Source organism: Neovison vison, chromosome 6, assembly GCF_020171115.1.
Source record: "Neovison vison isolate M4711 chromosome 6, ASM_NN_V1, whole genome shotgun sequence".
Lineage (NCBI taxonomy): Eukaryota > Metazoa > Chordata > Mammalia > Carnivora > Mustelidae > Neogale > Neogale vison.
Window position 1 is genome coordinate 197376148 of NC_058096.1, and position 16072 is coordinate 197392219.

The following is a 16072-nucleotide window of genomic DNA, read 5'->3' on the forward strand; positions in this document are numbered from 1 at the left end:
TTCTTAGTAGCCTGGGGATGGGGATGAGACTGGGTATTGACCGCAGACAGATTGTAGGATCTATTTGGGTGATGGGAATATTTGACAACCTAATTCTGATGATGGTTGTGTAACTCCTTAAATATACTAAAAATGTACACTAAAAAAGGTGAATTTTTTACCATGTAAATTGTACCTCGATAAAGCTGTTTTTTAAAAGGGGATCAAATGACATTCAGAGAAAGATTCAGAGAGCTCCAGTTATTGATGTAAAGCCATACATGTGAAATGTGCATTGTAATGAATGCTATTTATAAAAAAGAGGCCTACCTTGTGTTTTAATAAGTATATGAAAGCATCTTAGGTTCAGAGTTCTGAATTTTTCTATAAAGGACAAAAGAATCCTCAGGGAATTTAAACTTAAGCATAAGGGACCCAGGAAAAATTGATATAATAAAATTCCCATGGTGATCAGGAAGTATAGGAGTGAATGCGTAAGGGAGGCCTTCTGCATGGTGCCATCTTCTATATGGCTTTAATTTTCAGTGCACAGCCATATTAACTATATACGCAAACATCATGGCACACATTTACATATACTATTTTGCAAACTCACTCTTCTCTTGTAACTTATACTTGGAGTTATTTGGCAGCATCACTGAAGGTGTGCATTCAGATTTGGTCATTTTTAGCTCATGATAAGAAAAATAAATACCATTTTTACTTTAAGAACAAATAATTCTAATAAACGAATCTAATCATCAGAAGCCTGACATCAGCTATGCAAGTTCACTCTAACCTGGAGTAAATATTCAGTGGTTGTAAATGATAGTACCTATGGAAGAAAAGTGAATAGGTAATCTAAATAGACAAGTTTATCTACACTATTGGATGGTTGCTACCTTTACTCAAATACTCACTGAGGTGCCATTGTTTAAAAAAAAATTGTCAATCAAAGATGAAGATAAAAGCAAATTGGAAATTGAATTGAAAAGTAATTTTACTTTCAAATGGTTTGCAAATGTAGATGTTAAGTTTGGAATGAATGTCGCTAATGACCATAGCTGAGAGAGTTATACACCTGCTGATCACTAGAATATTATAATAAATGAGGTTGATTTTCCTGTTGACTACCCCATTTTTTCTCAACATGGTCTCATTACTTTTTCTATCACATTGCTGACCCTTAGCTATGAATGCTCACTTACAGATATAAAAATGTATTAACTCATATATGGTTTTTTTGAATAAAAAATGTCTTTAAGAGCAGCAATGCCAATGTTGCTTGTCTTTTTCTGCTTCGTTAGGTCACAGGAGGTTTTAGATGGTGAAAATCAAGCCTGTATTACAACTGAAGAGCTGTTTTACAAGCAGTCTTCCTTACAGCAACTAAATTGTCCCCAAAAAAGCACATGAACACATGAGCATAATGAAGCTTTTAAGCAGGCACACATATGCGTTTATATTCTCTCTCATGAATGACTAATTTTAATTTTTTTAAAGTAGCAATTCAGCTTGCTTTCAAAGCCATTTAAGCTTAGCACATGATTTTGTTTTCCCTCCAAAACCAACTATTCTTGATTATGAGATAGGAAGGTTTGCATATTTATTTTTGCAAAGACAGTAGAATAAATTCTCATCAGTATATGAGTGGCTTAGTCTTAATACCTCTGTCCTAAACTGGGCACATGAGCATTTACAAGTTTTTCTGAGACCAAAGCCATGATGGTTAGATTTAACTGAGAACTATCTTTTTTTTTTTTTTTTTAAAGATTTTATTTATTTATTTGAGAGAGAGACAGTGAGAGAGAGCATGAGCGAGGAGAAGGTCAGAGAGCGAAGCAGACTCCCCATGGAGCTGGGAGCCCGATGTGGGACTCGATCCCGGGACTCCAGGATCATGCCCTGAGCCGAAGGCAGTCGTCCAACCAACTGAGCCACCCAGGCAGAACTATCTTGTGCAGACCAAAACCTAACCTCCACAAGGGCAAAATCAGGCCCTGTACCCCCGTGTGTTTCTTATCAGGTGCTACAGCGCAGGGGGGCATACCTTTCTTAATAAATAATTTAGTTAGTAGAAAAATAAAGGCTAAAAATATATAGCCACCTAAGATGATGGTTAATACTTAGGTAGTTTTCTGTATGCCAGGCATTGTTCTAAGCATTTTTCTTATAGTCACTTAATGTATGCAGTCTTCACATCAATTCTATAAATACTCTTATTTTCTACATTTTATTAATAAAGAAACTGAAGTACAGAAGGTTAAATAACTTGGGTAAGCTAGAAATGGTGAAGCCAGAATTTGAATACAGAAAATATGGCTTTGAAATTATTGCTTTTAACCATTATGCCTTATTTCCACACTTGATGATTAGTCTAAAATAATAACAATTTGGGGCACCTGGGTAGCTCAGTCAGTTAAGCATCCAGCTCTTGATTTCGGCTCAGGACATGATCTCGGGGTCATGAGATTGAACCTCATGTCGGGCTGTGTTCAGTGTGGAGTCTGATTGAGATTCTTTCTCTCTCCCTCTGCCTCTGCCCCCCTCCCTGCTCACATTCTCTCTCTCTCTCTCTCTCTCTAAAATAAGTAAATAAAAATCTTTAAAATAATAACAATCACTAAAAAAAAGTAGCAGTACTCAAAAACTACAGTCAACTCTAGACAACACTGATGATGAATTTGAATAAATTGTCCTTCCCCCAAACTGCAGAAATCCCATCTCTTGTGTTTGTACATCTGCATACTAGGAACTTTTACAAATTATCAAACATTTCAGGGCAGTCAGATTTCTTTGTGGAATTTAGAATGAGAGGCTTCTTGAAACTCTAAAATGGGCTTTGGAATTCCAAGTTCTAGTAACCTTTTAAAACTCAATTAGATGTTACTAGCAAGTGGTAAAGCTGAAATATATAGGACCACATGTTATTCACCCATGAAAACAAAGAAAAAGATTTGCATATTTGCATGAGATTATGGCCCATAAAGTGGGCTATAGTTACTGACCTAGAACACCAAAGGGGAATGAAAGAAATTCAATAATAGAGGTTGAAAAACATGCTGTGGTAAGTCAAAAAATGGTGTAATTATTTTTAATTTGGAGATCTGAGATGTTTTCCAGGAGGATGTGGGATTTCAACCCAAACTGTGATGGATGAATATAATTTCAGTTGGCAGAATGAGAGAAGGGGCTTTCCAAGGGAAATGCATAAGCAAAGGCATGGAAATATGAAAGGATGGAGTATGTTTAAGTAGCAAACATGCTGGTATTGTCATTGTGGCAGCCCACTCCACTGTTCCCATGTCATGTCCTGTGGGACTACCTCTGATATCAGCTGTGGCTGCAGTGGGTGGTGTGGAGGAGTTTGCTTGGATAGTATCCCATATCAAGTACCATCCGGGATCATCTTTGATGCTGTGGGAGCCTACTACTCTATCTACCCACAGACAGGCATAGCCTGGAAATACTAGGGTAGTAGGCCCTCTGAGGGAACCCTTAACCACTCAGTGTTAGGAGTTAGTGGATATAGGTTCCCACCTCCTACTCTTCAAGTGGACAGTTCTGGGAGGCATTCTGTCATGTCTCCATGGATATTCTAGTGAAATGGAACCCCTGTGGTCTATAGCAGTGTTGTTGACAGTGTATTCTTATCTTGGCTTTTCCCGTTTTGTTGTCTTACTCTCCCTCTTCTTCACTCCTGTGTCATGAAATCACTTGTCCAATAAACCACTTGCAACTGTGTTCTTTTCTCAGCTTCTGCTTTTGAAGGTGTGCTTCCTAAAGAGGTTGCACAGCTCAACCAGGTATATGAGATAGTGCAAAGGCTTTGATTATCAAACAGACTCAAAAGAATCAGAGATCTTAGCCAGTGCTGATAGACAGGTGAAACAAGAGATCTGGAACAACCATTGCAGCTCTCCAGTTCTTTCTAAATGCACTTTGTCCCAGGTTGAACAGATGACTTCTCTAAAACAGTATTTGAGAGGACAACACCTGAAAATATTGCTCACCCGAAGGGAGCTCTTACACTTTTAGCCTATGTGACATTTTCCAAAGAACCATGCCCCATAAGTGCATGGATCCAAGTTTGTTAACCAAAAGCAATCTTAGAAAGATCAGATACATCCTGAAAAAGGAAAAAAAGAAAATACCTTCTATTAAGGATTTCCCCTCTAATAAATACCACTGATGTATTTTTCAGAGGTCAGTCATGTTTACAAGGAGCTTTGGCTTGTTACCTTTCTCTTGGAATGAATGCCCTTTAGTAAAGGGGTTGAATGGATTGTAGGCCAGTTACTCAACTCTTCCTTCCTAGTAAGCAGGAAACCTTTCAAAAACACTAAACCATGCACTGCCATCCTTTAGAATTGTCAGATAGAATTGTAAATAATGTACCTTTTTTCCTCTGGCTTTATCTTTTTTAGATAGATTACTGGCTCTGCCACATACTATCTCCGAGACCATGAACAAATGGCTTAATGTCTCTAAACCTCTCACTATATTGGTAATAATCACTACATAGGATTATTAATTTCTATCTCAGAAGAATTGTTGTAAAGAATAAATGAGATAACATTGGTGAAATTGAGTGGAGGTTCTGGCAAATGGTAGGGATTTAGATGTTTCTCTTCCATTTTCCATCTTCTTCTGTTTATTAAGTATAGCCTTGATATCTGCCCCATCAAGCTCTTCTTGATATCTCATATTTAAGACTCCTCAAAACTAACCCTGGCTTTATTCTGCAATTTCACTCCTTGCTGATGTTCTCACCTGGTTTCTCTGCAACCCCCTGGTTTCAGTCTTGAACTCCTTATTATATGAAATCTGACATGAGCAGAGAGTACATTGAGGAATGTGGTGAAAAATGATAATGGAGTAGTGACTAAAGGTCAGATTTTGGAGGTCCTATAATCTAAGGCTTTATTCCTTAGATTATAGGATGCCAAAGAAATTAGAGCCAAGGGGTGTGACATTCAGTCCCCATGGCTGGTCCACATGAATGGACTAAGAGACAAAAGTATGGAGGCAGAGAGACTAGTATATTGAAAGCAACAAATGACTGAGAATTGTGGCTACAGAAAACCAAAGAAAAAATAGACATGAAACTACTAGAAAGATGACTATGATAGGATCTGACAGCTAATTGGAACAGTGAAGCCCAAATGTTCAAAACAGGAAACAATCAGTGATTCACAGAGGTCCTCACTAATAACTGAGAGCACTGAGAGTACGTGTATGAGACCTCTGGTGGGACAGTGAAGTAATCTACAAGAACATAGAAATAAAGAAAGCAAGATTAGCCTATGAGCTTTTAATTGTAAGATCAGAGTTCCTGGATCATAGAAGGTGGTTATTGTTGTTGTTGCTGTTGTTTACAAATTTTTAAGGAAGACTTTGTCAACAGAACATGTGTATACATGGGCACACACACGAAGACAAACATAGGCTCTGTCCATCCAAACACAGTAAAGGATAGGAGTCTTATCTACAAGATATTAAATATTGTGTTCCCAGGAGCAAAGATTATTCTACTGTGGATGTGTTTTTAGGCACTATCTGCCCAAAAGAAAGTCAGCATGTAGTTAAGAATGTAGGTATTAGGATCATTTAGATCTGAGTTTAAATCTGGATTCTGCTAGATGTGTAACTTTGGGAACTAAAGCTTTAGTTTCCTCATCTGTTAAGTAGAGGTAATAATAGTAGGCATCTTGTAAGATTTGTGGGAGCATTAAGTCAGATAATGCATACAGAATACTTAATACAGTGTTGGCATATAGAAAATGTTAAATAAGTAATTAATATTTAATAAAAATATTGCTACCTTTCCTTTGGGGGAATGCATACATCAAGCACTGAAGCATAAATCACTCGTTCTGATCAAGTAAAAAAATTCTGATGCTTGATAGATTTTTTTTTCCTTTAGATCAATTACCACATTCTAGCTGAGTACATTCATCTTGCTAGCTTTGCATCATCCTTTCAGGAGGCTTTACATGGGTCATGGTTGTAAGACACATGTTTGTGACCTATTGGGTAATTGGATCCAGACTGGAATCCAGAATTGAGTGGGAAATGGTATTTAAAAGAGTGAGAAGGGGAGAAGAGAAGGGGTAATGGTTTTCATCAGATGAGCAAGTATTGTTTTGGAAGTGTTTAGCTGTGGTTCTCTGAAGATGGACATCAAGGCATTCTTGTCAGTGCTGGCACAGCATGGAGCAAATAGTGGCCATTCAGCATAAACGAATGGAAGAAATTCAGCCTGTAATGGTAATGACCATACTGTCATATCATTGAAATGACAGTGGATTTTGAAGAGATAAGTTTTAACACTCCGTTACCACTAGCTGTATTTACATAGACTAGTAGCTTCCTAAATTTCTGGAGTCTAGTTTCCCTATCTACAAAATGGAGAATGAATATACTGCCTTAAGTGAAAGATTTTTGTGAGACTTAGTAAGATAATGTCTATGAAATGTGCTAAAAACTGCTACTTAAGAATGGTTATTTTTGGGATGCCTGGGTGGCTCAGTTGGTTAAGCAACTGCCTTCAGCTCAGGTCATGATCCCAGCGTCCTGGGATCAAGTCCCACATCGAGCTCCTTGCTCGGCAGGGAGCCTGCTTCTCCCTCTGCCTCTGCCTGCCACTCTGTCTGCCTGTGCTCGCTCTCTCTCCCTCTCTCTCTGACAAATAAATAAATAAAATCTTAAAAAAAAAAAAAGAATGGTTATTTTTACCCCCTCTAATATAATGTGTTGTGCTACTGAGGCATTGACTGAATGCTGATAAAATGAATTAATGAAATTAGGAAGAAAATTTAAATAGGAGACCTTAAAGTTAGAATAGATGTGTTAGTTATCATAGTGAAATAGGTTTTGTTTTAAATTAAATTTTGCTCTCTAGGTAGATAAAGTTACCCAGAACGGTGGCAGAAGAAAATTGTGATCTAGGTGCCAGAACTGCCCAGAAATATGAAAGAGTGCCCTAAAGAGAAATAGAGGATAGATCAGTATGGAGTAGACTTAGGGAAAGCAGTTCTTAACTTTTTAAAGTTCATGTAGACCATTCAGTCATATGCTGAATCATACAATGTCTTATTACCTTTTTTTTTTTTTAGAAAAAAAACTTTATAAAGTATATTCTCTGACCACAGTGGAATGAAATTAAAAATCAAAGGTAATGCAATATATAGAAAAGACTGTACTGTTTGGAAATTAAATAGCACACATCTAAGTAGCACAAGATTCAAAGAAGAAATCATACGGGAAATTAGGAAATATTTCAAACCGAATGAAAATTATAATACAATATACCAGAATTTGTGGGAGACAGTTAACATAATGCTGAGTGGAAGGAAAGCTTATAAGCTTTAAATATTTGTATGAGGGGGGAAAAAAAGCTTAAAATTAATTATCTAACATGTCCATCCTAAGAAGCTGGGGGAAAAAATAACAAATTAAACCCAAGTAAGTAGAAGAAAAGAAATAAAAATAGAACCAGGAATCAATAAAATTGAAAACAAAGAATAGAGAAATTTTATGCAGCCAAGCGTTGTTTCTTTAAAAAGATAAGCTTAATAAACCAAAGCAGATTGATTAATAAAAAGAGAGAAATCACAAGTTTCTAATGTCAGGAATAAGAGAAGGAATATGACTATAGGTGCTACTGATGTTAAAATGATAATAAAGGGAGGGAGAGGGGTCTGGAGAGTGGTGGGGTTATGGACATTGGGGAGGGTATGTGCTATGGTGAGTGCTATGAAGTGTGTAAACCTGGCAATTCACAGACCTGTACCCCTGGGGCTAATAATACATTATATGTTTATAAAAAAAAATTTTTTAAAAGATAATAAAGGGAATAATATGAACAACTTTATGGCAGTAAAGTCACTTTATCAAAACTAAAACAACAAAAATTAGAAATCTGAATAACCTACTAATCTATTAAATTGAATGTATAGCCAAAATCTTCCCATAAGAAAACTTCAGACGTAGATTAATTCTATTAACATTTAAACTAGCACCATTTTAAACAAATTTTCTGGCAATATAGGAGGAAGAAACACTTCCCAAATCACTTTGTAGAATTAGCTTAACTCTGTTATCAAAACCTGACATAGATATTATGAGAAAATTACAAACCAGTGTCTCTCATGAACATAGATGTAAGAATCTTCAACAAAATGCTAGCATAATTGAAATTTATACCAAGAGTACCAGGTTGATTTCACATTTGAAAATCAATTTGTATAATTCAAAATAGGGACAGAATAAAGGAACAATAGAATCTGAATTGTTGCAGAAAAAAGACATTGACAAAATTCCACACCCTTACATGACTAAAAAAAAAAAAAGAAAAAACTTTAAAAATTAGAAATAGAAAAGAATATATTAAATCTGATAAAGGAAACTTACATCTAACATCACATTTAATAGAAACATAGTGAACATAGCAGAGTTTTCTGTGCTCATCACTTCAGTTTAGTATATGCTGGAGGTTCTATTCAGTGTGGTAATACAAGAAAAAGAAATAACAGTTATAAAGATTGAGAAGAGCAGAAGTAAAAGTCTTTATTCACTGAAGACATGCTTGTTTATATATAAAATCCTTGGTTGTTTATATATAAAATCCTCTGGAATCTACAACTCCTAAAACTAATATTTGAATTAAACAAGTTCACAGAAATAATTACATACAAAAATCACTGGAATTTCTATATACTAGTAGCATTTGGCTGGTGATTTTTTTTTTAAGATTTTATTTATTTATTTGACAGAGAGAGATCACAAGTAGACAGAGAGGCAGGCAGAGAGGGAGGGAGGGAAGCAAGCTCCCCGCTGAGCAGGGAACCCGATGCGGGCCTTGATCCCAGGACCCTGAGATCATGACCTAGGCCGAAGGCAGCGGCTTAACCCACTGAGCCACCCAGGCGCCCTGGCTGGTGATTGATTGATTGACTTTTTTTTTTTTTTTTTTTTTTAATAGAGAGTGAAGTGAGAGCAAGCACAGGCAGACAGAGTGGCAGGCAGAGGGAGAAGCAGGCTCCCCGCCAAGCAAGGAGCCCGATGTGGGACTCGATCCCAGGATGCTGGGATCATGACCTGAGCCGAAGGCAGCCGCTTAACCAACTGAGCCACCCAGGCATCCCTGGTGAATTTTTTAAAATTCATTTTCAGTCATGTCAAAAACCAAAATATTTAGGAATACATTTAATAAAAGATGTGCAAGATTTCTAAAATGAAATCTATAAAACATTGTGAAAGAAATTAAACAAGGCCTAAATAAGTGCAGAAGCTATATATGTAAGTGAATTGGATGACTCAATATTGTGCTCCCCAAATTGATCTGTAGATTCAACACAATCCAAAACTCGGAACATTTTTACAGAGAACGATAAGTGGTCCTAAAATCTGTGGAAAACAAGGGCCAAACAAACCTGAACAAAACCAAGTTGAATAGTTTCTTTGACTAGTTTCAAAACCTAATACAAACCCACAATGACTGAGGCAGTGTGACATTGGTAGATGAATGGATAAATGAAACAAATGGATCAGTGGAAAGCCCAGAAATAGATCCATACTTATGCATATATATTCAACTGGTTTTCAACAAAATATCACAGCATTTCAGTTTGGAAAGGAGAATCTTTAACAAATAGTGCTGGGACAACTGAATAAACATACAGAAAGAACCACACCCACTTCCTCACACAATACTGAAATTAATCTTGGACAGATCATAGAATGTAAAACCTAAAACTATGAAGATCCAGAAAAAAATGTTGGAAAGTACCTTCTTTGCAGCTTTGGGCTAGGCAGAAATTTTTTAGGACATAGAAAATACTAGTATAAATGTTGATAAACTGGACTTCATGAAATTAAAAACTTCTGCTAATCAAAAGGTATCATTAAGCTAATTTAGACAAGTGTATATGAGTCTCTGTGCACTATTTTTTTTTAGATTTTATTTATTTATTAGACAGAGATTACAAGTAGGCAGAGAGGCAGGCAGAGAGAGAGGAAGGGAAGCAGGCTCCTTGCTGAGCAGAGAGCCGGACGCAGGGCTTGATCCCAGGACCCCAGAATCATGACCTGAGCCAAAGGCAGAGGGTTTAACACACTGAGCCACCCAGGTGCCCCACTGTGTGCTATTCTTGATACCTTTCTGTGAGAAATTATTTCCAAATAAAAGGTTAACAAAAGATATCATTGTGATAATAGGGAAGAACATAATCACAATGCATATATCTGACAAAAGATGTGTATCTAAAATATATAAAGAACTCTTAGAATTATAATAAGAAAACAGCCCAATAAAAATTGAACAAATGACTTAATGGACATTTCACAAGGCATACCAGTAAATACGTGTAAAAGGGCCAGTGTCATTAGTCATAAAACAAATGCAAATAAAATCACAATGATACCAATTCATACCAACTAGAATTGGATAACATTGGAGTCTGATAGTACCAGGGTGCCTGAGTGGCTGTCAGTTCAGCATCCAACTCAGTTTCAGCTCAGGTCATGATCTTGGAGTCATGAGATCAAGCCCTGAATAGGACTCCATACAGTGCAGAGTCAGCTTGGGATTCTCTCTCTTCCTGCCCCTCCTCCCTCCTCTCTCTCTCTCTCTCCCCAAAACAAAACAAAACTTAAAGTCCAATAATACCAAAAGTTGGTGAGAATGTGGCATCATTGCAACCACTTTGGAGAATTATTTCTATCAAGTTATAACTATATATCCCCCAATTACCCAGTAATCCCATTCCTAGTTATCAAGAGAATGAAATACCTGTCCACAAGAAGACTCTATGAGCATATTCAGACAGGTTTTATTTATGAGAAACCAATACTGGAAACAAATGCCCATCAATAACAGAATGGATAGATAAATGTATAGCCATGTATGACTCAGCAGTTAAAGAAGGGTACTATTGGTGTGTGCTACAACATGGATGAATCTCAAAAATGTCATGTTAAGTGAAAGAAGCCAGTCACAAAAGAGTGTATGCGACGAATATCCAACTTTTGTAGCAACATGGACGGGACTGGAAGAGATTATGCTGAGTGAAATCAGTCAAGCAGAGAGAGTCAATTATCATATGGTTTCACTCATTTGTGGAGCATAACCAATAGCATGGAGGACAAGGGGCGTTAGAGAGGAGTAGGGAATTTGGGTAAATTGGAAGGAGAGGTGAACCATGAGAGACTATGGACTCTGAAAAACAGTCTGAGGGGTTTGAAGTGGCGGGGGGGTGGGAGGTTGGGGTACCAGGTGGTGGGTATTATAGAGGGCACAGCTTGCATGGAGCACTGGGTGTGGTTAAAAAATAATGAATACTGTTTTTCTGAAAATAAATAAATTGGGAAAAAAAATAATAATAAAAGACATAACCTATTTCACTTAAAAAAAAAAAAAAGAGTGTATGCTACACCATTTCATTTACAAGAAGTTGAGGAACAGACAACACTTACCCATAATAGAAATAAAGAGTGAGGATTGACTAGAAGGCACCAGAAGAGTACTTTCTAAGGTGATGGAAATGTTCAATACTTTGTTTGGAGTGGTGATCAAATCAGTGTATACATTTATCAAAGCACATGAGATTGTACTCTAAAATCCATGTTACAGTTATGCATATTTTACCCCAATAAAGAAATAAAAGAGACTATATTTGTTTTTTTAAAATATCCATTCATCATGCAAGGTAGAATGTTGGCTCTCTAATAGCTTCCTTTTATAAACAATAAATTTATAAAACCCCTTACCTTGGCTAAAGACCATGCATGATTTGTCTCTTGTCTACTACCCTTTCTACTTCATTTTCTTTTTCTACCTACCAGATAGATCCTACCTAACTCTGCTGGCTTTATTGTCCAAAGTAGGGTTTTGTTTTTTTTTTCTAGTTCAGTCTTTTATTTGTTATCTTCATTGCACTTTAGATAGTTTGCATTTATTTTGTCTCTTTCTCCTTTTTTATCTTGCTTTTTTCACCATCATGTTCCCCAGTGTATTATTACCAGGATATTTCCTGGATCAGTGAGAATTTGTTGAACATGTGAATGAATGAATGAATGAATGTTCATTCCTTTCGTTTTATATGTTGATAAGGTGGTTGTCTACTAAAACATTCCTCTATTTGGAGTTTGATCCATACCAATTTGAATAAAAATGGCATTGTCTGATCTCTATAAGCAAAGCAAATAAAACAGTTTTTGGTTGATACAACCAAACTTTTTATATAATGCAAGGGAAGTTTTTCTTCCCTTTCCCTTTCCAAAATCCCTACGTAGTCTTTCCTTCTCTTCCCTAATCAGAATGTCTTACACAAGAGACCTTGATAACTTGACAATTCTTCCCAAATATATTTGAACCTGTACCCTATTGGTAAAATGTTTGAGCACACTAACCACATAAGTACATTCATTTATTTCAAAAACAGGAATATGTTGCTGTGCTACAATATAATGAAATATGCACAAAATACAGCATTTTTAAAGGGCAGGATAAAAGATAGAACAGTTTCCTTCTGTACTTCAGCAGATGATTGTGTACCACCCCACCACCTCATGTGCTCATCTCACTTTGAAGACACTGCCTTGGGGCAAAAATCAGGCTACATTTACTTATACATCTAAATATAAAACTATGGTAGACGTAATGCTTTTGCATCTTAACCTTACCTTTGACTCTGGTTTGAAAGGATTTATTGCTTTTTAAATGAAATTATGGGGGTTTTTTTGTGTAGGTGTAGTAGAATTTTTAGGTCTGGGACATACTCTGAAATCATCTCATCTAATTTTTACTGTACTTAATCTTAACATTGTTCAATAATAGTTTTTCTATAGGATATGTATTTTAGAAAGAAGAAATAAGAATAGAAAAGTAGGAAGGGGAGATAAGAGGTATGGAAGAAGCTTTGTTGACTTTTCAAATAGTTAATTACATAATAAATATTGGTAGCAATTCATTTGAGTGAAATGTTGTCACCTTGAGGGATTACTAACTGTAGAAAATTAGCAGTTTGTACATCTAGATAGTTTCTAAAAATGGGGGAAATCACTATTCTCTGATTAAAAAGACAGTCTTTAATAAGCATCAACTCTACCATATAGCAGCCTGAGACAGGTTCAGAGATTTTAAGCCTGCTGTGTTACCTCTGAGACCTAAAGGAAGCAGAACATAAAAATGAGCCTCTATCAATTTGAAGCAAACCTAATCTTTATGATCATGGCTGTGGTCTAAATCTATTAAAGATGTTCAAATTCAGTGTCCTTGGTATCACTGTGACTTGACCTAAATAGTGAGCAATAAACTTGTGTATTATAATTCCGGTTTGAAGATATGTGCTTAGGAAGTGAAACCGACAGTCAAGTGTTTTGTGTCTGTCTCCAAGCAGACTAAGAGCCTATATAAAATGACAGGTGCATTTTTAGGGAAAGAAACCCATAATGTTTTCCTATTTAGTAGGTGACAGTATGTCCCAAGATAACACAAGCTTAAGGGGCTGGAACAGGCATGGTTATTAAAGGCTAGCAGTTTCTCAGTTCATACAAATTGAATTTTTTCGTAGGCTAGAAGACTGTAGAAATCTAGTGTAGAGTACTGAAATAAATTAGCATATTAAGTGAATTTATACATTCAAGCTTGTGAGCACTTTGAATTTAAGAAAGAAATTTTATTACTTCTTGAGAGAAGAAAGGCAATTCTTAAATTCTTTGTTTGATCTCCCTATTGCAAAGGGCCTATATGATAAATTATATCATTTTGATGATTATTCAAAGTAGTAGTTATTATATTAATGGGAATCTTACTCTCTTCTTTCTTTTTTCAGAATTACTGATCTAGGGAACATTAAAAGAAGATTGTATTTATCAACGGTCCATAAGGAACTGTCCTCAACTCCTCTTCATGCAAAAATCCCACTCTTCATGATCAAGCGCAAAATTGTAAGTGCCACATGAATGCTGCTTAAAATATTAAATTCATTTCAGAAAATATTAACTATGGGCCTACTCTGTTTATAAAGTACTTTTTTAAGTACCATGGTCATAAAAAAATGAATAAAATTCATACTCTTCCTTTCTCTCCCATGAGAGAGCTTAAAAAAATCTGTCATTACCTTGCTTTTGTGAGTTCAGTCACCTTTGCCAGTTAACTAATTGAAGTTCTAAATATTTGTTAAAATCTGAACTGATCATTCTATACATGGATATCATCGACACACAAATAGTAGTATGCTTGTCATGTAATGACCTTTGTAGGAATACAGTATTTGAAAATAAAATATTACCTTTCTTTGCAAACCTTGGTGAGATAGAAAGTGAACTTGACTGACCTATATTTCCTATATAATAAATGAGTCAGATGACTATGTGCCAGTGGCCCCAGGTATCTTATGGCTTAAGAAATGTACTACTTAAACTAAGAAAATAAAAATAAATTTAAAAGTGTAATAGGTCCTGTGGGACAGTTCTGTAACTCATCTACCTCAACTTTCCACCCTCTAGTCAGATGACTCAATGGAGAATAGTTATATGTAGTTTTAAATCCTGGTGTGAAGAAAGCAAACAGGTCATTATTTTAGGTAACTTGAGCTTATGCTAAATTTCAAAAGGCAAAACAGTCATAACATATCTAGAATTTTTTTTTCTGAGTGTGGCCGAATTTAGAAAGAATTGCTTATATACATTTGAGACAGTCCTAAGCAAGAAGCAAATAAAGGTATTTTTTTCTATACTGACCCCATTCCAGTAAAATCACCAAGTCATACCTACTTGTAATATGTTCTAATCTATATATAGGGCTTAAGAGCATGGTATCTGAATTCTGACACTTACTAGTTATGTGACCCTGTACCAGTTCCTGTATTCATCCTCTTCATCTATAAAATGCAGATAATATGAGATATACTTTCTATTAAAGTTGTTGGAAGATTAATGCAAGTAAATAAACATACTGACTTTTAGAACAATGCCTTGCTCAGTCTCAGCCCTAGGTAAGGATTATAGCTCCGATTTGCTCTTTGTTGCTACGTCTTCCAGCAATGCCTCCATAATTTCCCCTCTGTGGAATAGCTATTTAGGTTACAGTTCACCATTGCTATTCACTACTTCATAATCCTTGTAACACTTCTTCACCCTGTGCTTGAATCATGTTTGCTTGTCTATCTCCCCACCTTTAGACTACAAGCATGTTTTATGTGACTTTTATCCCTAGTCCCATTAAGAACATGGCACATGATAAGTGCTCAATAAATACTTGTTGAACAAATAGGCAATTCTTACTGTGCCTCCTGATGTGGGAAATAAAACAAATGAGTTTGTCATGGACCTCTCTAAATGCACTTGATGATTCCAGAAATATTCTGTACTGTTCAAGCAGATATTAAGAAATTCAAATCTAAAACTTGTACTCCTTTCCCCTCAGTTTCCTCCCAACCGAAGAGATGCTACAGTAACAAAGGGTCTTTCATTTCCACTGTTAATCTAGTCTATTCCCATTGAGCCCTTATCAAATGAAAGCTGAGCCATTTTAGGGGAATTTTCTATGGAGAGAAGCAAGGTAAGGGAGAACACTCCACCCATTCAAAATGCCATCCCTAGGGCCCTCCTTGATGCTGCTGTGGTGTTGCTCTAGTTCTCTACTCTTTTGCCAAAACTTTCTTCAGTTCTACTTTTTAGGAACTATAGATAGTTTGGGGGTAAACCTTGAACACAGTATTTTTAAAGTTTTCAGCTAACATTTATAAATCAGAAGTTATCAATATTGTCTCTTGTGCAGTGAGCAGACAGTTGGAGCTGAGAGGCAACCACATGCTTTTAACAGAGCTTTAAGCTCTGCTGTAAAGTTTAGTTTTTCCACTCATATAAGGAATGCAGGTGCACTCAGATGATTCCTGCTTCATTCATTTAAGTTATCTGCCTAGGCCCTCTAGAGATGGAGTTTGTAACCCCAGTTTAGAGGATAATTGCCAAATGGTCCACTTTGCCTTGGTTCTTTAGCTAAAACCTTTACATAGCCAAAGGCAACAAATATTCTTAGACCACACCAATATGAATATTTATGTGTAGGCCATTTACTATTCCA

General features: G+C 36.2%; 1 protein-coding gene across 3 annotated transcripts in view; it reads left to right on the plus strand.

Annotated features, from left to right (window-relative positions):
* The window catches only part of CFAP20DC (CFAP20 domain containing), a 253473-nt gene that overhangs the window by 71784 nt on the left and 165617 nt on the right, over positions 1–16072 (plus strand). For all 3 annotated transcript variants that reach the window (XM_044253283.1, XM_044253284.1, XM_044253285.1), the window contains exon 5: positions 13818–13932. In XM_044253283.1, coding sequence (XP_044109218.1) covers positions 13818–13932 — 115 coding nt within the window. The remainder of the gene's footprint in view (positions 1–13817; positions 13933–16072) is intronic.